The sequence below is a fragment of the Opisthocomus hoazin genome, chromosome 2 (genome assembly GCF_030867145.1).
Source record: "Opisthocomus hoazin isolate bOpiHoa1 chromosome 2, bOpiHoa1.hap1, whole genome shotgun sequence".
NCBI lineage: Eukaryota > Metazoa > Chordata > Aves > Opisthocomiformes > Opisthocomidae > Opisthocomus > Opisthocomus hoazin.
In genome coordinates, this window is record NC_134415.1 from 69,300,360 (window position 1) to 69,317,204 (window position 16,845).

At 38.0% G+C, this 16,845-nt stretch overlaps 1 protein-coding gene across 4 annotated transcripts in view; it reads left to right on the plus strand.

The window, feature by feature from the left end:
- The window catches only part of ARHGAP18 (Rho GTPase activating protein 18), a 95,347-nt gene that overhangs the window by 75,509 nt on the left and 2,993 nt on the right, over positions 1–16,845 (plus strand). For all 4 annotated transcript variants that reach the window (XM_075414074.1, XM_075414073.1, XM_075414072.1 and 1 more), the window contains exons 8-14: positions 537–614; positions 3,437–3,596; positions 6,127–6,209; positions 7,454–7,660; positions 8,485–8,631; positions 13,457–13,581; positions 14,784–14,845. In XM_075414074.1, coding sequence (XP_075270189.1) covers positions 537–614; positions 3,437–3,596; positions 6,127–6,209; positions 7,454–7,660; positions 8,485–8,631; positions 13,457–13,581; positions 14,784–14,845 — 862 coding nt within the window. The remainder of the gene's footprint in view (positions 1–536; positions 615–3,436; positions 3,597–6,126; positions 6,210–7,453; positions 7,661–8,484; positions 8,632–13,456; positions 13,582–14,783; positions 14,846–16,845) is intronic.

Genomic DNA, 16,845 nt, shown 5'->3' on the forward strand with positions numbered 1-16,845 from the left:
CCATATGCAGGATTGCAAACCGTTGAGTTTGTTAGGAGAATGCCAGGATTTTAAAAACTGAAGCTTCCTTGAAGCCTAAGAGTACTTAGGTCTTCTATGGTGAAGTTGTAAAGAAAAATATTTGTGAGAAAGTTAGTACTGTATCTCTAATGTTACTTTAATTATTTTGATTCAGAGACATTTTAACAAGGGTAGTAATTCGGATTTATTTTTGAAGACAGGGTAATTTTGGTAAAAAAACTGCTTCAGTCTCTGAAGGAGGTCGAAAAATATAGGGTTTTTGTAATAAAATAGACAAACTCTTCTTTAATAGTGTTCGTAAAGCAGGTAAAAGCCATGTTAAAGGTTTCTTCCTGCATCTACAACTGTAATCCATTTGTCAACTGTGTTTTTGTGTCTACTTGTTATATATGTGCATGCATGAATGCATGCATACACACACACATACATACATAAAGGCTCCAGTATATCAGAACTATGGATCAGTAATTTTTAATTGACATCTTCATTCATGCAATTTGCTTTGTGTTTGACAGCTCATTGCTCAGATAGAAGAGGCAACTCTGGAGACAGAAGGACTTCTTAGAATACCAGGAGTTGCAACAAGAGTAAAGGTAAAACATTGCACAGATTCTCAGCATCCCCAAAAACTTACCTGCGCTTGCTGATTTTATTTTGTTGTGTAAATATATTTTAATACCAAGTTGTTATGAAGATTTTCAAAAACAGAAAGCAAAATCTCTTTACAAAGAAAACTGAGTTATATTAGTCAGGAAGTTGATGGTTTCATCCTGGGTAGTTTTGGGGAGAAGACTGAGGTCTGAGTTTGAAGGAGAATCAAGGCTACATTTCAAATTCAGTTGTGCCAAAATCTCATTAATTCTTGGCACGAGCTTTCCAGCCTTTTGTTTTTCCCCTGAACCAGCTTAATCATCTGAACAGTTCATACATAGTCTTTCTACCCCAGGAGGAAGCTATTCCCTGGCATTGTGAGCCTATTTTAATAGCTAGACTTAACCTGTGTTACAGGACAAGTCAGCCAGTGTGGACTGAAGAACCTCTCACATTTATTTTTGTTAACAGCAACATAACTGCTCAGCTCACTAAGCACAGCCTTGTTAGGCACGTCCGTACTCACCAACGCTTTGCAGAGCGAGTGCCAATTACATGCAGACTCTTCCCCAGTATTTGCCTTAATGCGGAAAACTGAATACACAGTATGATTCACGCCAAGAGTCAACGTGTTAAAAAGATGGTCTGAACTGGCCTTAAATTCTAAACAGAAAGGACCATTTAAGTGGATTCAGCTGTCCGAAGATGTCTGCCAGCCTCTGTGGTGCAGAACTTGCTCCAGCAGCTGGTTCATTAGAAACAACTGAAAGAAGGGAATATTATGGAAATTGGCTTTGTTTATTTACCAGTAACTAAGATATTATTCTTTTTACGATTTTCCTCCATTCTTTATTTTCCACTTATCATTGGTTCTGCATACTGGAATGATTTTGAAGTGATTTTGTTTATTTGTTTGTTCTTTGATTTTATCAGTTTAATACGATTTCCCAGGCAGGGGATCATTCACTATTTGACTTTCATTAATTTTTTACCTCCTGATTTGCAGGAGCTGCTTCTTTGGATTAAGCAATTATTTTGTTAACAAAGATGTTAAGTTCCTTTCTATTTCTATTCAAATAGAAAATTTTATAGAAACAAAAAATTTAGCATACTAAAGGATTGGTGTTTTCTCTTAATTTTCTTAAACTTCTTTTCTCCTATAGAAAAAGAAAATATTTCCCTTATTATGTAATTTTATAGAAAGGCACAGATAATCTCAAGAAAAAATATTGTGCTATCTTATTCTATAGATTTTAGAGTTATTATTATTAGAAAATGCATTGCATGTACCCCATAGTTAAATACATTTACTTTGCAGCCTAAGCGTTGGTGCATTAGGATGCGTAGTTGACATTTCTGCCCTTTCCTCTCATGTAGAACAATTAATTTTATCTAGCTGTTTAACACAGCTTTTGCCACAGTGATTTGGTCTGATTGCGGATGGAGGAGCTGACGAGACTTAGGGGGAGAATTTTCATCTTTATTTCTAAAGCTTGCTTTTGTTGATGAGCAGGAAATCATACCCATTTGACTTTAGGTATCTGAGTTAGGTTCTTTGCACCTTTGAACCCCTACATAATCAGTGGAGATGGAAGATCTCTCTGGAGGACAGTTGAGAACATTCAACTTTTATGTCAACCTACGCATCCACATGGTCTTTGGCAATAGATGCATTTTCCGTTTGGACAAAGTGAAATTTAATGAGAACGGTATCTTAAAAATGTATCTAGTATCCTCTATCCAGTGTGCCCTTCTTGTCCAGATAAATAATCAAGGCCATATTTTTCCATAGCACTTCCTCTCACTTCATCTCACACACTTTAAAAAACAAACCAATGTCTCTGCCCTCATTTTCTGTCTGGAATAATTGAGGCAAGAAGAAGGGATGGACTCCAGAGAGGTGGCTCAGGGCCACTGGGCCTATTCGGAGGCCACTTCCCGCTCTGCCGGACTGGGGAATAAATGAACTGGGTACAAGGCCGAGGCTGATGCTTAAAGGGAGACTAAGAAGGACTCCATCTTTGCAGTGTGTTCCCATTTGTACATCTCTGGAAGCCCAGTAACAGCACTGCCGTGGGAACAGGGCAGGAATATGCCAAAGTCTGCTGCCAACAGTATCCTGCCCTTTCCCAGCCCCAGAGTTACGAGGTATCACTGAGACTTTCAGTGCTGCTTATTCTGCTCCGTAACTTCATGTTTTGCAGCACAGTCCGCTTCCACAGAGGGCATGTTTGACATCCAGTGCTAGGCAAAGCTGGAAGTGCCCAGCCATGGAGTTCGCTGTAGATGGCAAGACATCCAGCTATCCGGTCACACAAATATTTTCCCTGTGTTTTAAAAAGAGCCTCACCTTAATGTCTGTTTTGATGGGAAACTGTGTGTCAACATGCGTGATAGCCGTACTTGTTTATGAAAATGGCCATGCATGCATTGCAGCGATACCCTTTGGTAGTAGTTTCAGAATTGCTATGTGTAGCAGCCATGTCTTAATATTTTGGGGAGGGGGAGGTCATAACCCTTACATGAACGAGTATAATATCTGGTTCTTATAGTGTATTGCATATGGCCCTAAGGCAGGCCCATGGGATTTCTTCCTATGTGATCTGGCTATCTGCTGCCTATTGCTATGTGTTTGCTTGCAGTGCTTCTGATCCCCAATTTATCTTTTTGTACCAAAAGATCAGCGGCAGCTGGAGTGAAGTGATATTTCAGATGTCCCTTTTTTCCCCCCCCTTTCAAAGTATGGGAAGTATTGCTGTGTGTATAATGCATGAATTCCAGCAGCCAAGTGTTATTGGTGCTCTCTGTATCTACTGCCTTTCAGAGTCTTTGCCAAGAACTGGAAGCAAAATTTTATGAAGGGACTTTCAACTGGGAAAACGTAAAGCAACATGATGCAGCAAGTCTTTTAAAACTCTTTATCCGTGAACTGCCTCAGCCACTCCTCACTGTAGAATATCTCAAAGCTTTCCAAGATGTACAGAGTGAGTAGTGTCCTTTCTGTCTCGGCTGTGAAGAATTGATACCGGTGCAGAGAACTGCCTCTCTGCCGTAGCAGTATTTTCGCTAACAGCATGTGAAACTTAAAACCAAATTGAATAACAACAATATGACTTCCTCTGAGAAAAGACTGGGCATATGTTTTCTAATGTACAGATAAAATTTTTCATGTAACATATAGTTTAATAGTTTGCACATAACATGAAAGCACACTGCCACTTTCTGATGTTTCTGATAGTTGTTAGGAAGTATAGATGGGTTGTAAGGAAATTATGTATGATGGTATCAGTTGATAAACAATATTTGCTTCAAAAGAAAACAACAGTAAACATATAATAGTTCTGCAAAAAAGCTAACAAATGGTAATTTATACTGTTTAGTGTATTTTATCCATTTACCACAGGCAAAATTAGAGCAGAATAGTCAGAACTGCTGATCATCCCTGATCCCTTGAGATCAGCAAGTTCCTATGAAAATGTCCTCCTTGCTAACAGGTCACCAAGACTGCAAACGAACCAGCTGTAATTGAAAGAGAGTGGCTTGGTGATAATGAATCAGGAGTAAGAACCCACATACATTGACTCCCCAGCCAACACAGGGAGTGCAAGTTTCAGAAAAATCTATTCCCCTTGTCTACAGACAGAGCAATGGCTCATTTCTAAGGAACACTTTCAGTGAATTCCCATGGACAGACAGACAGACGAACATTCTTAAAAACTGTGCGCTGTGTCAGTCTCTGGGTTGTGAGCTGCCTTTCAAGGCCATTAAGTTGGTGGGAGTAGGGGGCTGGTGCTTAGGCCTGCTGCACAGTGGTGTTCATTTTGCAATACTGAGCGGCAAGTTAAAGCTGGCCAGAGTGCCTTCAAATGATGCTGGCAGCAAAGAGATCATCAAGGTTGTTCCACTTACTGGATACTGATTGGAGCCAGGAGAGTTTCTGCTTGCTGCTCCTGAGCTGTCTGAAGGTTTATGTGGTTTAACTTACCCAGAAAATACTCAGGTGCCAGGATCCAAAACACTTTCTACATTGAGCCAAAGGATTTGATGCGAAACAGACACAGCACTTCATAGCCTCTCGTTGTTTAAATTGTCTGCCTGTCTTGTTGATTGCGTGTAATAAGATTAGTTGCTAGAGAAAAAGGGCCATCTTTGTGACAGGAATTGGTGGTTTTCATGATACTACGACTAAGTAGTGTGGTTAGAATTAAATATTTGAACAACTTAATTTAAATGATTTGTTAATTTAAGTAATTTACACAACTAAAACTCAGTTGTTATTTAGGTGAGAAAACCTTGATTTAAGTAACAAATTTTAATTGTTTTGCAATTGTATTTTTGCTTACTTTCCTAGGAAAAGGTTTATTCTCATTGTTTTTTGAGCATTGTGACATGGCGTAATGTATGTCTTCCTAGAGCGGGTAGATACCCTGTTATCACTACTTGCATGTTTTAAACGGCTATATGATTTGTCACTTGTTTATTCAGATCCTTAATTTTTATTATGATGGAGTCAGCAAGGATTTTTTTGTTTCATCGATGAGCCTCTTTTTTTGGCAGTATTTCCCAAACTCATTTGGATGAAATGTATTTGAAATAGCAGTTCAGTTGGCATCCCAACAGGATGCATGAGAACAGCCCTGTTGAATTTTGAAGTAGTGTGATAAAGCAATGTCAGGTGCAAGTACCTCCTTCTTCACTTGTTTCGTGTATGGCCTGATTCATTAGGAATCTGCTGAGAAGACTTGCCAGAGCACATCCTCTAAAGCATGACAGGAGGAAGTTCATCACAAGTGACAAATGTGAGAGAGTTGGGGCTTTCTGCTGCTCAGCACTGCCAGAACGTAGGAGCTCTTCCAGGAGGTGGAGGAGTATAGGGCTGCACTCATCCTGCATCTTGGGTGAATGACGTACCGCTGAGCAATTGGGTAAAAGGCAGAACCAACCTCACTGTTCTTTAATTACAGCTTGCCGCAATTGGTGCGGCACTCACCGCTGTAGATATGTATTAAGCTTCTCTGCTCTTGGCTTTATCCTCACTGGTTTACCATTGCAGCTGCTGCTGTTTATGTCGCTGGAGACCTGCCTTATTCAGCAACATGTGGTATTCATTCTGCGTGGGTGACTTGGGAGACCATGCGACTGTTAAGGCAATCAGCAAAACTGTGAAAGCAGTTTTGAATATACCCTTTCATATGTTGGGGCACAGGCTCAAAAAGGGAGGAACCGTTAGCTGACTGGTTCTTCTCGTAACGTTGCAAAATAAAGAATCAGAATCACAAGGCATCTAGAAAATATTGCCAGAAGACTGCTGAGTCATACAGCAACTGAATCCTAAAAGAACATTTGGAAATGAGTATCAGAAAAGAAGGACCTTCCAGTCCTTTGTGATGCTATGAGAATTAGGCATGTGAATGCATTCAGCATTTTGCAAGAAGTTTCCACTTTGAAATCTTGCTTTTTGAAGAGGACAAATGACAGTTTTAAAATACTGAGATTCATGTGCTTCACTGGCAGATCTTCCAACGAAGAAACAGCAACTGCAAGCTTTGAATCTTTTGGTTCTCCTGCTGCCTGAAGCAAACAGAGACACTCTGAAGGTTAGAACTGATAATACTTTTTTCCTGCACAAATAGTTTGTCTGTTTATGTGAATCCACTGTAATGAATGCTGTTGTCTTTTAACATTCTTTTTTTTTCAGTTCAAAGTTAGTGCTAAAACTAGTGATTCTTTCTTTTTTTCACATTTCCCAGAACTTCAGGAAAAAAAGAAAAAAAAAAAAAAAAAGACTTGGGAGCCTAATTCCTCTCAAATGACTTTTAAGAATGTGACTTGAAATTTTTCCAGGATATTACAATAATAATCTCCCAGTGAGCAACCTTTTCTCTTACAAGTTTCTTTCCCTTTCTTGCAGCAGCAGTCATTATTTTCAATGCAAAAAATAAACAGTGTTACAATACTATTGATGAGAGTTTGCTTTTATGAAATGGGTTTAGGTCTTCATTTTTATTCCCCACTCTTCTCTGTGCTGTTTGTTTCTACTCTCAATAAGCTAGAAAGTTACACTTCCTGTTGGTAGTTACAGCACATTACATGGAGTCTTCCAATTTGGGCTTGTCCTTTTGTAGCAAAGCTATTCATCTTTCTCAGAATATGCTTACTATTAAAATTGCTACAATAAAAAATGAATTTGCAGGATTTGTGTAGGATGCAGAGCATCTTCTATTACAGGCAAAAAAAATTCTGTTAGGTCTTATTGTTTAAACGTGACTTTCTTTTTGAGTTTATTTACGGTGTGGAAGCAGTCAGGAGGGCTTCCAAGTTGAGTTAACAAATATCTGGAACTGAATTAATTAACAGTTGACAGCTTGTAACTGGCTATCTGTCATTCACATTCACTCATGAATTGCTTACCTTACAGAAATAGCCACTCCATGTTTCCATAACCATGACAGCTGGCACTATTGTGTTCACTTTCAATTTAAGAAAAGCCAACAGTAATGTTTTCAAAAGCATCTGTGGGATGCCACTTATGCACCTACATAATGAAATTTTTTAATGATTTTTTGGGAAAAAATCTTACTGTGCAGGGCTTCAAAGTTATTTGAATGCTTTTGAAAATGTTATCCACAAAAATAACAAGAATTATTTACTTCGTTACTTAGAGGAAACAAAACTTGCATTACAGTCCTGTGAACAAACATATCCACACTTCCTGTTATTGATTGCTTTTCATGTGGTTTTATTAGGCATGAAGAGCTTTCTCCAAAAATATGTAACAGGATGTTTCACTCGTAATTTTTTCATGTGCAGAGTTGAGTTGTAAGTTCTGCTGTTATTTCAGGTACTGCTTGAATTCCTCCAAAGGGTAATTGATCATCGAGACAAAAATAAAATGACATTAAAGAATGTGGCGATGGTGATGGCCCCAAACCTTTTCACGTTTCATGGGCTTGGCTCAAAGACTATTGAACAAAGCGAGTTTGTTATGGCAGCTGGAACCGCAAACGTCATGCGCTTTATGATTCAGTACCAAAAACTTCTCTGGACAGTAAGTGTATTCTTAAAGGGGGAGGGAAATATAAATTTTGCAAACAAGGCATCTGAACAAAGTAGTTACATGAACTCATTTCCATGATTTAGAGAAAGATCAGCCCCATCCAGCTGGGTTCTTGCTCATAGGTAACTCTTACGGGAGTGAAACAGAATCGTTACATGTTATGGTAGAGTTAAGCTCTGATGGTCAGAGTTTTAATAGTGTATGTACCATATGTGAACTCAGAAATAAGTCCTTAGGGGATCTTTGTATTTGGCCTATCAGTATGTATTGTTGTGAGGAATTTATTCTTTTCTGCTTAGAGATATTAGCAGGAAATACGATGTTTTAGTCCATTTCCCTTTTGGGCCAAACATCATATTATATAAAACATGTTTTGATAAAAGATGAAGTTGTGACATGGTCTCAAGCACAGCTCTAACTTATACTGGAGAAGTTCAGGGTTTGTTGTCCATCAGCAACTTTAAACAGTTTTGACCTTTGCTGCACGTGAGGAAAAGTTATTATCACCATTGTGTAGACTAAGTGTTAAGTGAATTTTTTTGGCTGACCAAAGTAAAAACACTGCATGATTCCACCTCTCCTCCCCTGAGAGCTTAGTGAAGGGAACATAACATCACAAATGGAGTGGGTTTTAAATTGTTTCACACCTTTATATTATTTGAATCTTTAATTATTACTGGAAATAGTTTCTGACAATCTGCCAAACAATATCTGACAATAGAGTTCTGACAATCTATCAATTTACAAAGTTTTGATAAGTTAGTTCCTTAAGGAAATTATGTAGATATTCATACTTACTATCTATATTCATCTAGATTCCGAAGTTTATTGTTAACCAAGTAAGAAAACAAAACACTGAAAGCCAGAAGAAGGAGAAAAAGGATAAAGCTATGAAGAAACTTCTGAAAAAGATGGCATATGACCGGGAAAAGCATGAGAAACAGGAGAAGACCACTAATGATGTAAGGAAACATACATCTGAAATACTTTATTTATAAGACTATAATCTCTAGTGAAAAAGTGGGTATTTATTTAACAAAGAATTTCAAAAGATAACAAGTTAATGTGGGTTTCGTAGTTTATGGGTTACCAGCATGACACATTTACAGGGTTGAGCTGTTTGTTTGTTTGTTTTCCCAGATTTTTCAAAATACTTCTGTTCTGAAAAAATGACACCCTGCAGGTCGTTTCAATTTGGGCATCTGAAACAAAAGTACATTAGGTCTGTATCTGTAGAGGGAGCAAGTGCTGTGACAACACTCAGTATTACTGTACCCACGTTTACATGCATTGCTGCCCAATGGAAATCACAGCAGACCATCTGTTTACTTAAAAAATAAATATCTAGATTTCACTATTTGATATTTAATAGTGTTTGGAAACAAAGCTAGCATTTAATCCTTCTTCCTCCTACAGGAGTTCCAAAACCGTTGAACTCTTTGCCTCAATGAATCTTTAACTATTCCTTGTAAAGTGGAGCATGCTAGAGCATGCACAACATGCCCACCCCAAGAAACCCCAAAGGATCAAACAAACATAAACAACTGATAAACAGCTTCTTATGCAGCTATTGTCCAAGTGTCCACTCCCAGCTTACCTCTGTGTATATAATCTACAGTTCAGTATCTCTCCCTTAGGTAACTGAATTCTGCCAGACCCATCAGTGATGTCAAGGCTTAAGTTTCAGTGTAACACCCTTCACACGTTCTTTACAATGAAGAAAAAAAAATAGTCCTGTGGCATTACAGTGTTATTTTTTCCCTATACTTTAGAAATATTTTAATTGAACTGTTCCCACTGACATGGAAACTTTTCAAAAATATATCTCATGTACCTTGAAATTGCTTCTTATTTATGATTTCAATGAAGTTAGTAATACAATTTTTTGAAGCTCAGTCGTCTATACAGTATTGTATCTTAATGCATTTGAAATACATGATTACAAAGTTATTTTAAATACGTAAACAGGTAACACCAAATATGCATATCCTGATAACATAATGAATACACATCCGATTTAGGTGGTATGAAAATACCGCCTTGTGGGTTGAAGTCTTACTGAAGATACCGGTGAATTAGAGACATCTTGTGGTAGCTTGTAAAAATGCATTGGTCTGAATGGTCTGGTTTTCTTACCGAGTACGTGTATGGCGAACTGTTACAAGAAATGATCGTCATATTCTAGTAAAGGCATTTTTTAAGCTATTAAGCCAAAAAAATAGAATATGGAAAACGAATATACTATAATACCCCTCAAATCTGCCTGGGCTGATCTTGCAAGTATGCCTTTTTTTTTTCTGAATGTGCAAATAGCTGGATCCTTTGTACAACTGCATCCAATATCAGCTCGAGACTTACATTTCAGTGCTCCTGCCTCATTTTCTATGCAGTATTTGACACATCTCTTAATGTCCAAAATTAATTAATTCCCCATGGATCACTTTGCCTTACTTTCATATCTTTCTATATGAAGGAATCTATACACAGAATGAGGACTTGCATACAATTTTAAAATAAAACTAATTAAACACTGACATTTGTTTTATGCTGTCTAATAAGAAAATAATTCTGTGAATACGATTCAACTGAGTTATGAAGAGATGACACTTAATGCTGCCATCCCCTGTTCAACATAGAAATAACAGCAAATACACTGAAATAGGCAAATGCTGTTGCAACTTCAGGCACTGGATTTTTTTTGTAATTCAGTGCTCTTGGTCTTTTAGAGTAAAATATGCTTTTTTAATCCATTGGGGAGTTAGGGCTGAATTCTCATGTAATACATTCTTACTCAAATGTAAATGTTACTACTCAAGTGTTTTCTTTAAGCCCTAGAATTCTGTGGGGATTTTCTTCAAAATTAAATGGTACAATTTTTTACAAGTCCTTCACGCTTATTTGAAGCATTCAGGTGCCTGAGGGCATATTACTCTTAAAATCATATCCCCAAATTGCTAAAGCTTCATTGTCAATTGCAATTTTATACATTTTCTAAGTAAAAAATTGTCTTATTCTTTAAGAATAATTTGTTGGGTTTTTTTCCCCCCCAATTTCAATTTATACTGCCTTAATTTGAAATTGAGGTCATTTTCCTGTGCAGTTCCTGAATGGCATTCCACGATTAGATGGCAAGTGAGGCACCCAGACTTGTGGTGAATTCCCATTCCAGTGAAGCCTATTTGAAACTTTATAGAGTTAATTATCTTGTGTGCAGCTGAATAAAAACTAAGCAGAAGTTGCAATTTTCTACCACATGCTGTGGCACCCCACACGATTAAACATAGATGGGCAGAGCTTGAGTCACTTCCATACGCTCCAGAAATATCTCAATATCTGCATTCTTAATGGCAGTCAGCTCATCTGGATAAAATTTTTATCTTATCTCTTATGGGGCCTCTCTATTTATCACGTTCCCCTTTTAAGGCAGAGGTTAAATAGCATTTACTGGAAACTTTGGGCAAGATCTCTGTACAGTGCTGAGAGTTGTTAATATTAGAGAGCTCATGAGAGTTAATTGAGAGTGGTTAATATTAGAGGACTCATGAGGGTTAATTGCTTTTCGGGATACCTATGCATACCTATGGCCCCAAGTCTGCGTTAGGAATTAAGTCTTTATGTTGCTGTTGGGGTGCATAAAGCTCTAGCCAAGGAAAGAAAGATGCCCTCAGAACTGGAAATTTACCTAGTAGCATAGCCAGATTTATACCATCTGTCATTATATTCCTCTATATGTTGCAATTGTTCCAAAAAAAGGAGCAGTCGTGTTAGCAGCACAACACAATGCTGCTGGGCTTATCTAATACAGGCTAGAATAACAATTGTGTCCCATAGCTGTTCTGTTTGCATAACCCGTTTGAATTTTCACGGTATAATGTTACGGACTCTTGCTGAATTTGTTGTCCACTGCAATGCCAGATTACTTACTAAAAGGCCAGGGCATGCTCAGTATCTGTTCTCTCTGTAGTTGGGCATTATGAACATATTGTGCAGCTGAGCATGAGTTCTTCTGTAAATGCAGGTGGTGAAAGTGGCAAAATGCATTGATTAGCTGAGCTAATGATTCTGTCTGAATAAACAAAGTAATTATTCTGTTTGATCTGTGACCATAATGTTACAGCTCTGTAGACATTTCTTGTTCCTTCTCTCATATACTCAAGGAGGCAGGTTTTAAAATCATTTATCATATGCTTGCTGTATAGAAAAAAACCCCTTATTATCCAGCTGAAGGTTGGAAAAACTCCATTAAAATCAAATGAGATAAAATGATACAGAATTGTATACAAAAATGAAAACCAATTTAAATTTACCATATAGAATTTGATGGAAGACCAGTTAGGGACATCTGTAAATAACCACTTCATCCTTAAAAGTTTCCTTTCCTTTTCCCAGGATCCCAGCAGTTTGGAAAAGAGAAAAAAGATTTTTAAGCAGGAGTTAACTTCCTAGCAGATGGCTACAGCCATTATTTCCATAGGCAGAGACCTTAAAGAACAGATTTGACAAATTTAGGGATAAATGTAGGGAGTTGCTCTTTGAGATCCATTGCAACCTTACAAATCTTTGATTCCACAATTACTATGAAGCAAATTCTCAATTTGGTGATTCCTAATGCTTTAGACATAAATAGTTATTATATCTCGTATTTTTAAATCAATAAATAATAAGACTGGATATAGAAGGATTGTTTGGTTAAAATTACTTACCATTGTTCAACACTTGTATAGTAATGAGCCTTTAGCTTTCTCAGGAAGCTGTGCTTCTGATTCTGCTCACATTTATACTTGTTCTATATTCATTTAACTCCGATGATTTCAGAGAAGCTATTCCAGATTCACAGGTGCCCAGATTTGTTCAGTGACTACAGAAGAAGGAATGTTCAGCCTTCCAGCTGCAGTAAATGGGGGGGGGGGGGGGGGGGGGGGGGGAGAAGACAATGAACTGTCTTAATCCACCTTGACTACTGAGTCTCTTACATTTCTTTTCCTATCAAAATGAGTACATTTGGGTAAGTGGTAATGTAATACGAATAGAAAAATTACCTCAAGATTTCCAGGAACAGAAATTAGGACCTTTTTCACAAATACATTACATCTTTTGTAGCAAATGTCATGTACTGCAAGTCGAACAGAAAATCTGTCCTTTGGAGCCCTCCTTCTTGTAACTAATGTGACTGATATTCTTCATCAAGGATTTTTGGGTTGAAATAAAATACTAGTCTATTATGTAGTCAGATCTGCAGGTTGACTAGCTGAATATATTCTGGAGAATAAAAAATAGGGAGAAAAAGCTGCAGAATATCTGTTTTAAAAGGAAATTATACTTAAAAAGAGGAATCACTTAAAGTAGACTGACCCATGAATACTTGGTGATTTCTTTTTTTTGGCATGAAATTCAGATTAAATGAAACTGGAAAGGTTTCTTCTGGAAGTCTTAGGGGGGAGGTGGTGCAGGGAGGTTGCCTGGCTTTCGTGCCTGCAGCAAGTCTTTTCCATATCCATCATACCAAAGTGTGTTCTTAATATAGCAGTAATTGTTAACATCTTCGAAAAATAATTAAACACTACTGTTCTTTCATTCTCAAGTTCTCCCTGCTGTTAAAAAGAGATTTGAAGGTCTGATGTAATTTACTGAATTACTGTGTAGTTACCGTATTTCTGCAGCGAAGTGTAGTACATAGTAGTTAAGTACAGAGCACTGTACCAACTTACTTATTCCGTACTGTATTGTGAGAAGCTCATCAAAGCCAGCTGCTAGCAGCTTTGTTCCAACACCATTATTGCTTCGCAGGCTGATGTTCCTCAGGGAGTGATACGGGTGCAAGCGCCTCATCTTTCGAAAGTTTCCATGGCAATACAGCTGACAGAAGAACTGAAAGCTGGTGATATAGTAGCCAGGTTTCTCAGCCAGAAAAGGTACAAACACATTTTTGTTTTGTTATCATTTGGGAGAAGTGGCTTTTCCTATGTTATATCAATAAAAAAGTTTTAAAATCCTTTAAGTCCACGTGAGTTCATGAACTTTTGGGCTGAATTTAGCCATTAGAGTACATGCTTGAGGAATTAACTTAATGCTCCTAATGTCATTAAAGAACATGAACCCTTTAGTAAAAAATTAACTGCTGTTTAAGCTGATGGGTCAGAAATGCTTTTGTAACTTTCTGGGCAGAAGACAGAAGGGAACTCCAAGAAAATATGTCTAGGAAACAAAGGAATGAGGATAAGAAAAATAAAATATTTTGTAAAAATTGCATTTATATATAGCAACAGCATAGGTACTGGAATATAAATATGTGCAAATGTCGTGCATGTGTAGTGATTTAGAAGGCAAGCTACATTTGAGTCATCTAAATCCATTTAGAAATGGAGAAGTTTTAATCAAGCTTTTACATCTATTTTATATATATATGAGCAAAGTAAGAAATCAGAATAGACTTAGCAAAGAAAAAATATTTAATACACGTGTGTATTATATATAACTATTCATACTAAAGCAATGACGTGGTACACTAGTTGAGATGAAGAAGCTGGTTTTTCCTAAATGCTGTTTTTAGACGTTTACACTTCTGACAGAAAGTTATTTTCTGGCTGTGCCTTAGCATATATTATGACAATTAAGCAGTGAGAATAATAGAATCCCTTGGTAATATGGGCCTTTATTCTTCCACTGTCTGTTTTTTACTTCTTTTAGTTGCAGCAAAATTAAAACCAGCAAGAATGTGGTTTCTCCCACCCAACCATAAGGATTTTTCAGAAATATGAAGTGTTTGAGGGGAATACTTATTTTTGCAGCAGCAGTGAAAGAAAAATTACAGGGTAAATACCAGGCTACTTGCTAATAACAATGGAATTCTTTTCTAAACCCCACAGTTTCTTCACATCTGTCTTATTTTACCTTTTCTACAGTGTATTGCATGCTTGCAGGACTATTCATTTGCACTAGCACGCAAGGGTATTCTTGTTCGTGTCCTGTATCAGTAAATGAGTATAAACATGAAAGGTTTATGACAGGTACACTGCTGATCTTAATTAGCAGAATTTCTCCCGGGACACGTCTAAGTGGCCAGTGTACAAGCTCTTTTGCAATATAGTTACTCATTGTGTTTTGTTTCTGACAGTGGAAATGTCCAAACACTCAAGAAAGAAGAGGTCTTTCTTTATGAAATAGGAGGAAATATTGGTAAGAATGGCTTCTGAACAACTTCTTTTGCTAGAACAGCGTCCCTTGGCATGTTGTCTGTGGGCTACCTGAGGTTGCGTTTTCATTCGTGTCCCTGGTTCTTCCTGACACTGAGGCAGACAGTTAACCTTGGGGAGCAGGAAGCAGAGATGTTGGTGTGATCATAATATTAGTAGTATCTTATTATCTCTCCCGGAGGAAGACAGCATCTGTAACAGGCGTTCTTCATAAGTACGTACAGTGAAGAAGCACAGAAAGGTTGCATAGGAAGGCGCTTGAAGTTCATCTTATGCTTGCATGTTCCTTTGGGGAAAAAAACGCTCAATCAGAAAGATGACCTAGTGATAAAATTTTCCAAGGGTTAGTCTTTCCTGCTCTGTGTCTCCCAGACCCTCTTGATTAAAGCAAATAGCAGATCAGCAACATTAATGCCAAAGGGTAATTTTGAACACAGTTCCGAAATTCTCTTCGATGAATGCAAAAGTATTTTTGCATGGGGAATCAGTTTCTAATCCCTGTATTTTTCATACTCTCAGCAAAAACAAAAAAAGGGAACTAGTAAACAGTATTGGATTGGACTTATATTTACTTTTTTCTTATTAATTGTGACCTGTTACACGTTATTTGAAGTTCTGAAATTCCATGAATACCCAGTAGTTCTGTACTCTGCAAGTTTAAATCCTGTATGTAAATTGATACTTCTAGCATTTTTCCTTTTTACCTAATCACTGTTTTAAATCAATTATTTTTTTTGTGTGTGTCTAAATGAAAAGATTTAAAGGAAATTAAAAAGAACACTTTCCTGTGTTCCCTACAACAGATATGTTTTAGTGTTTTTACTAAGTCTGATGGCAAGAAAGAAGTTAATAAGATAGCTGGATGCAGGATTAATGTATTATAGGTTCTCTTGCATATCCAATATGTGCATACATTTGCTATGCCTCTTAAAGCAGGTTGTGATCCCAGATGTAAGACTTTTTTAAAGCAGACTAGTATCTTGTTTATTGTAGAGAGGTGTAATCATTGTAGAAAACAGTTTTTGCAACAGAATTCCAGTGAAACTGGAACAATCTACTGTCACTTTAAACATGTGACAGAAATTTTGTGTCTCAGAGAAAATACATGACTAGTTGCAGATTTTTTTTGTTTTGTTATGAAACGGGATAGAAAGCTTAGACGTCTCTTCTGAATGAATGCTTTACTTCCAGACAATTTCAGCTTTCATCAGCCCTTACAAATACTAGTCCTTACTAATACTCTCAGCTGAGATAAGACAAACCCCTGACTTTAACCTGCTGTGCAGGTTTAAGTAAGCCAGCTGTCCCGATCTTTGCCGTTCTCTCTTTCTGCCCAGTGTGACTGCCTGATGTAGAGGGAGTCCAAAAAGGAGGAGACTCGACAGGCTCCTGATACACTCATACACTTACACTTATGTGCATAATTGTAACCTGCACAGTGCTGCAATCCTGTCCCCTAGCAGATGGAGCTGCTGAAGTCTCCAGACATTTTTTGAATACTCAGTACATTATAGGCCTTCAGGGCACTGATCGGGACTTCTGCCATTGCTTCGTGACTGGGACTGGATACGGACATGGCAAACCACTGTCCCGTGCTCTCACTGCCTGACCATGCTGCACTGCATGGAGCAGAAGGGCTCGTGCAGCGGCGTGGGCAGCACAGGTCATGTAGGTTGGGATAAAAATGCTAGAGGAAAGGACGGGCTGCCACCTGGCAAGGAGAGCGGATGGAGAGGGAGCAAACGGAGACTGAGCCTGGTTGAGCAGGGAGTCTTGCCTTCTTGCCTGCTCTGCACAGGGAGGCCAGAGAGCTGGCAGATAAACCCAGCTGCAGCATTGCACCTCTGCTCCCCTCCTGCTTCAGGAGCATGTGTGCTTGAAAGGTCTGGCTGGCACATGAGCCATCCACCCCAACCGCCTGCGTGATGGAGTAGGAGAGGGCCTGTGATGTAGAGCGGCAAATGCCTGAGATCATGCTTTGCC